This window comes from Hibiscus syriacus, unplaced genomic scaffold (assembly GCF_006381635.1).
Source record: "Hibiscus syriacus cultivar Baekdansim isolate YM2019G1 unplaced genomic scaffold, ASM638163v2 tig00117010_pilon, whole genome shotgun sequence".
NCBI lineage: Eukaryota > Viridiplantae > Streptophyta > Magnoliopsida > Malvales > Malvaceae > Hibiscus > Hibiscus syriacus.
This window is the reverse complement of record NW_024063522.1, coordinates 349,245-355,864: the sequence shown is the minus strand read 5'-3', so window position 1 is coordinate 355,864 and position 6,620 is coordinate 349,245. Positions and strand designations below refer to the sequence as shown.

Below are 6,620 nucleotides of genomic sequence, written 5' to 3'. Positions count from 1 at the left end.
TCATCACCTAAAAACTTAAGAATGTCATGCTTAGCTATTCAACCTAAAAAGATAGGATAAACTTATAAAATTTTAAAAATAAAAATAAATTATTAATAAAAAATATAAATAAATACTTAAATTATATAAAAATTTGATTTTTTTTTAAAGACACCGCTCCTCCTAACCCTATGTCCATCCAATATGTACATCCAATTGTGGAAGAGGAGATTAGGGTGGTCCTTTCCACTTCTAATGGATTGGATGGGAAAGGGACAGAACATAAAGTTGGTCTCTCTCGTCTCAGAAATGGGTCCTCTATGTCATCCATCTTTGACTGTTAATGCCCCCATGGAATCTACCTATATAGCATCATGGTTTTCAGAACTGGACCAATTAACGAATCGGTCATGTTATTAGTTTATTAGTTCAATCGGTTAAATAGGGTTTGACCGATCGAAAAAATCGGACGATGTCATAATTATTTAAAAAATTAAATAAAAATATCAAAAATATTTAATAAAAAATAATTTTTTATATCACAAGTCATATTCAAAGCAAGTCATAACATATATAAGTTAAAAACCATAAAATCAAGTGAAACAAAATGATTCAAATTAACTACAACATAATATTTAAGGTAAAACATATTAAATAATAAATATAATTATATAACTATAATTAAAAAATAAATTTGGAGCTAAAAAATCATAACAAAATAATATTGTTTTGTTTAACTTTTTTTAAAAAACAATCTCACATGGCTAAGAAACACAGAAGAGCATCTCAAAAGTCTAAAGAGTAAAAATATGAGAACAAAACAATCTCACATGCCTAAAAAACATAGAAGAGCATCTCAACTAACTTCTATAAATAATAGAGGTAATTTGACATTCAAAATCATAGAGCCTTTTGGTGAGCATTGAGTGAATTATTCTTTCACTTTAATCAAGCTCGAATTTAGGCTTCAATCGAACTTCTAATTTTTTTTTTGAGTTCAAGCCTTTTCGAGTTCAAGTTTCAATATTATATTTCGAGTTCGAGTTGAACTTGATAATTTTTAATTCGTGAGTTTGAGTCGAGTTGAGCTTACTTTTAAAGTTTTCAAGTTTGAGTCGAGCTCAGTAATACTTGAGTTCGACTTGGCTCTTTAACAAACGACGTCGTTTGGTTTAATTTAAAAAAAATTGGTTATTTTTCCCGTTTTTTTCGGTTTTCTCGGTTTTTTCCGGTTTTCAGCCGGTCCGGTTTGAACGGTTCAACGGTTTTGGTCGATTCACTAATAGCGGTTCAACCGGTGTAGATTGAACTGGACTAGGCAACGGTTCCCGGTTGAACCGACCGATCCGGTCCGATTTTCAAAATAATGTATGGCATTGCCCAATCCCTATTCTCTCATCAATACCCCTAATAAGTTTCAAAAATAAAAAAAAATCAAATTTTAATATTAATTAAATCAAAAATTAAATTTAAGTATAGTTCGAATAAAATAATTGATGTACCAAAATAAAACTTTACATTGAATCTTACGTGCACATTATTAGATCTATATAAAAGACAAAAAAAACATGTGATACACATACGAGTGTAGATGAACATAGCATTCGATGAGATGTTTGTTTATGTTTATTTATTAAGTTAAATAAATGAGTGAACAAAAATGATATGTTATTTTAATAAACTCAAAAGCACGAACAGGTGTGTACAAGTTCATTTATCTTATTCTCATTTTACCATTTTACATTTTAAATATCGGTGAAGGTATAGACTAAATTAAACATATGATGAACTTTAGAGTTCAAACTGTGAAGCCTAAGGAGCTTAAAGACTAATGTAGTAATTTCACCATTTTTCTGAATATATACATAAACATGTTTGTGAATACTAGATGAATATGTTAATAAATACTAAATGGACATGTTAGCAAATATATGAATGAATATGTTCACAAATGTTAAATGAAACCGAACAAAAACACCCTCAAAATAAATAAAAAATGAAAATAACATCATTCATTCAAACTCGGTTTATTTACACCTATACAATTCATACATACTAATGTAAAACTATATTATTTTTACACACTTTCATCGTATCATTGAATATGGTTCATGTTTCAACAATTCAACCATTTCCAACCTAGGTTATGCACTCAATTTGAAAATTGTATATATTCGATGTTAAATTTTTTTAAGTTATATTGATAAAGATAGATAATATTCTCGATTAATATAATTTATTTGTACGATGACTATGATTATATTACATTATTAAATTTGATTGTTGAGTTAGTTATATATATTATAGAAAGCATCTAATTTTATCAAAAAGTAGAAAAATATCTAGAATTACAAAGAAGATTTATAAGTATAACGGTAAACGTAAACTAAATTATAATTAGAAGATTTTTCTATAACAAATTGACACATAAACTAGTCACTTAGATCACACATAGACCAAAGAAGGAAAATGTTAAAAAACATAACCAAAATACTCGAACAAAATAAAGATATTAACAAATCTGACTGCATCGAAAACGAACCATAAAAAATGATGAAGCTATTGAAAGACCATTGACAAATCGCAAATCAAAGTCAAGCGACGTGAGAAAACTATCCACGAACGCAAAACACGTATCCAAATCAATCTAAGGGTATAAAGCAGTGAAGATCAACATGAAAACAAATAAGCGACATCTTGATTAGTCGTGGCGATACCAAATTCAACCTTGAAAAAAAATAAACGGAAACAACGACCAAAAAGACGAAAACTATCAAAAGACAGAGATAGGCATACCACAAAGACATATATAAACATGTTATAAATACATAATTATTCATAAAAAAAATTTAAAAAAACAAAAAGAAAAGACAACCGACGATCGATAATTAGTATCAAAATTGATGATGCCATCGGCTAAACAAAATTAAAAAAAATTGACTTGATCTATAAAAAAAAATAGGACAAATTGTAAAGGGAAAAAAAGGAAATAGATGAGAGGGAGAGAGCCGCTAAGGGTTGTGATGAGTTATTAAAATATTCAGACAAATAATATCAAATACTACTAATTTGTAGACAGCATACTATTTATATAATTAAACTTTTATTTATTCCAATTATAATGTTAAATTTTTATTTTTATTTTTATTTTATTTATAAACCATTAAATTTCATCAGCCCATTGAAGTTTTCATGACCTTATAGGCTTATAATTCACCAGATGTAAATCTTAAGCTATATTTAGATTAAACGTATTAAGGAAGAGAAAATACAAAGAAAAATGAATGAGAATGGATTGAATTGTTCTAAAAAATGAAATGAAAAGATAATAATTTTTATTATTATTGATTAAACAATTAAATTTTTTAGCTATAATGTGCTTTTTACATTTATAACCTTATGTATATGTAGACACATATTTTTTTATATGGACACATCAAATATAGACCTCCTAAACCATTCCATAAAACTTAGGGTTGTTTGTTTACTTCAGAATGATTAAACGCTGAATGATTCAAATGTTGAATGATTTAGAGGCTCTGTATGAATTAGCTCTGAATGTGACATGTTGTTTGATAATAGCTCTGAATCATTCAAAATGTACTTCTGTGCTGAATCATTCAACATTGTTTTACTGAATCAGTCAGCACTGAATCACTCAGAGGTGCGAAACAAACGCGTCCATTAATAGACAAACAAACATCCCCTTAATCTATCCTACCTAGTTGCCCGGACTCTAAATCCAAACCCAAAAGGTTTAGATCCGGGTCAAAACTCATAAAACTCGAATCAATAAAAATGGATAGTCCGATCCAGGATGAGTCCAAATGTGTAAAATTATTTTTAATATGAATTCTTGAAATATTGTAATTAAAGAAATTAAGATTTATTTATATTTAAAGTATGTTCTACTAAAGATGTGAAAGATTGGAATTTTTTTTGGATAATTAAAAGATTGGAATTTAAAAGAGATTCATAAAATTTATTTTTAAATTTTAATCAAGTGTTGTGTACTGGACACGGACTATAAAGATATATCACAAAAAGAATTTACATCAAAAATATAATATTAATATTTTTTAAACGTGTATTGTAAATATGTACACACGACCGACATAAAATGTCTTCAGTAAACACCGTCCTCCAGGCACGTAAGAGTTTCTTTAGTTCCAGTATTTAATGCATGTCACATTAAAAATCAAACTCACCGGTTTGGCCAATGGAAAACGGGACGTGATTGGTCCCAACTGTTTGGAATTTTTAGGTAAGACTTGGCACGTTTTATATCCTCTGCGTCTTAATATATAAATTATTAATAATTTTAATTTATTTGCTAAGTTTTAGTTATTAGTATGATTTCATTTAAATAAAATGAAAGATTAAATATTATTTTTGAAATTCATTATCTTTTAATATTAAATTTAGAATTTACACCAATTCTTCTTTATACATTTTTGAACTGTTTAATAACTCTTACAATAATTAAATCTTGGGTAAATTGTATGTTTAGTACCCAACTATCACTTTTATTTTATTTTGGTTTGACGATTATTTTTTTATTTAAAAATCTTAGATGTTTAGTACAATAATTAAATCTTAGATATTTATAATTGACGTTATATTCGTACTTTTTGAGTTACGTTTTGTATCGGACGTTGATTATTCTAACTTATTAAAGCCCACTCCCTTTTCGGGGCGAATTATCTGGACCCCCTCCCAAAACTTAAGTCAGCCCATGGTTCTTGGACTAAATTAAAGTTTAAGTTATTGTATTTGTCCTCATCAGTTGACTTTTACTCTTCCTCCTCCAAAGTTTTCGACAACATCTAAATTCCTTACAATTTTAGATTCTCATATATTTAATTACATTCACATTTATAATATATTACAACAACAATAATCAAATTCATAATAATTATTAAAAAATATATATAGAAATGTTCAGAGACAGCACTAAAGGAATAATCAAAGTTTTAGTTATACATGGTCAAATTCCTTTTAGTCTTTACCACCCAAAATACCCATACATAGTTTAAGTTAGATAGAAACAAAGTAATTTTATAAAGACAAAAGGTGTTGATGACATCATCTAAAAAGATTGGGTTTATAAAATAATACTCCATTTTAATAGATATTTTTTTTTAAAAAATGGATTAGGAGATTAAATAATTATTTTTAATTATATTATATGGTTGAAAAACAAGGGATGTGCACTCAAAATATGTATTTTCTTTTATTGCTCAAGTGAATGAGAACAGCACCAAAAATAAAATATAAAAACTAATCTTATTAATCACGAATAATAAAACCAACTTAACGTATTTAAGAAGGCTTTCCGGATTTTCTACGCCGCCCTGACAACTAGGCTGTCCTAAAGAACGAATCTCAACCGTGAGATGACAATCAAATGGACCCCAACCAACATTGGCTGGATCAGAGCCCTTCATTTATTCCAGTACTCTCCTTCTAAAAAATAACTTTTCGGATGGTCAATCTGAATTTAAAAGGGAGAAAGAACACGAAGGGGAAGCTCCCATGAAACAGTCTTGCAAGCAAAACACAACCTTCCACTTTTTCTTTATAAAAACAGTTTCTTTTACGGCCCAAAGACCAAACTCAGAAGCCAATGCTAAACGTGAAAACATCATCGGAATATGTCGGAGGAGGTGGCCGTGGCCGTGACCGGCGATCCCATCCGAGTGAAGGATGTAAAAGACACCCAAAACACAAGCAATCACCAGGAGTTTGTTCGCTTTGTTTAGCCCAGAAACTGACTCAGTTATCTACTCATTCGTCCACACTTGCCTCTTCTTCCTCCTCCTCTTCTTCTTCTTTATCATCCTATTGCTCTTCATCTTCTTCTTGTTCTTCCTCTCCCTATTGTGCTCGTCGTTTTACTGCACATGGAAAAGGGCCTTCCTTTTCCTTTTTACTGTCTAGCGGCAAGAATTTACTCACTAAGAGCAGATCAGTTGCTTGTGGTTCAAGGATGAGGAGCAAAGAAGGCGATAAGAAGAAGAAAGGTGGCTTCTTGTACAAGTTGCTTTACCGGAGAAACACTAAGACGAAAGAACAAGGTCCATTAATGGCGGCGTTTGCTTGATTTTTTTTTCGGAACTTAGTTCATTGATAGATTAGAACTTCTACGATAAGGTTTTTGCTTGAAAGAACATAATGTATCGTACGTACTTTATGAAACATTTATGGATCTGTATGATATCATTATTATATTCCTTTTGCTGTTGTTATTTCGTCATGAAGATATGGGATTTGCTTTGCCAACAGCTTTTGTGAAGGCCACGTTGTTTAATTTTGTCTCGTGTTAAAAAAAGGAAGGACAAAAGTTTTATATTTTAGGCTAAACTGTACTCCTCCGAATTATGTACTTAATTATTTCATTTTCTAAGAAAACATATTATGCTATTTTTTTTATTAATTTGGGTAAGTATAGGATAAAATTTGTTCAAGAAAATTCTTAATTTTTTTGACATTGAACGTTAATACCCCTGACATATGTGATGTTTAAATCTATATTTTCAAAGAACAACAATATTATTTTATCATAAAAGTCATTTGATTCGTGCATTATGTTTGATCTCATCATTAATAGCTCAAACTGTAGGCTTATATATGACCAATCT

The 6,620-nt window shown here is 29.4% G+C and overlaps 1 protein-coding gene across 1 annotated transcript; it reads left to right on the top strand.

Annotated features, from left to right (window-relative positions):
- Positions 1-5,605: 5,605 nt before the first annotated feature.
- Positions 5,606-6,082, top strand: LOC120195214 (ecdysone-induced protein 75B, isoforms C/D-like). The gene has a single exon (XM_039197288.1). The coding sequence runs from the start codon at positions 5,606-5,608 to the stop codon at positions 6,080-6,082; it is 477 nt and encodes a 158-aa protein (XP_039053219.1).
- The last annotated feature ends 538 nt before the right edge of the window (positions 6,083-6,620 follow it).

Excerpts from the sequence above, each read along its gene's own strand:
- LOC120195214 (XM_039197288.1), top strand. The coding sequence starts at position 5,606 with ATGCTAAACGTGAAAACATCATCGGAATATGTCGGAGGAGGTGGCCGT.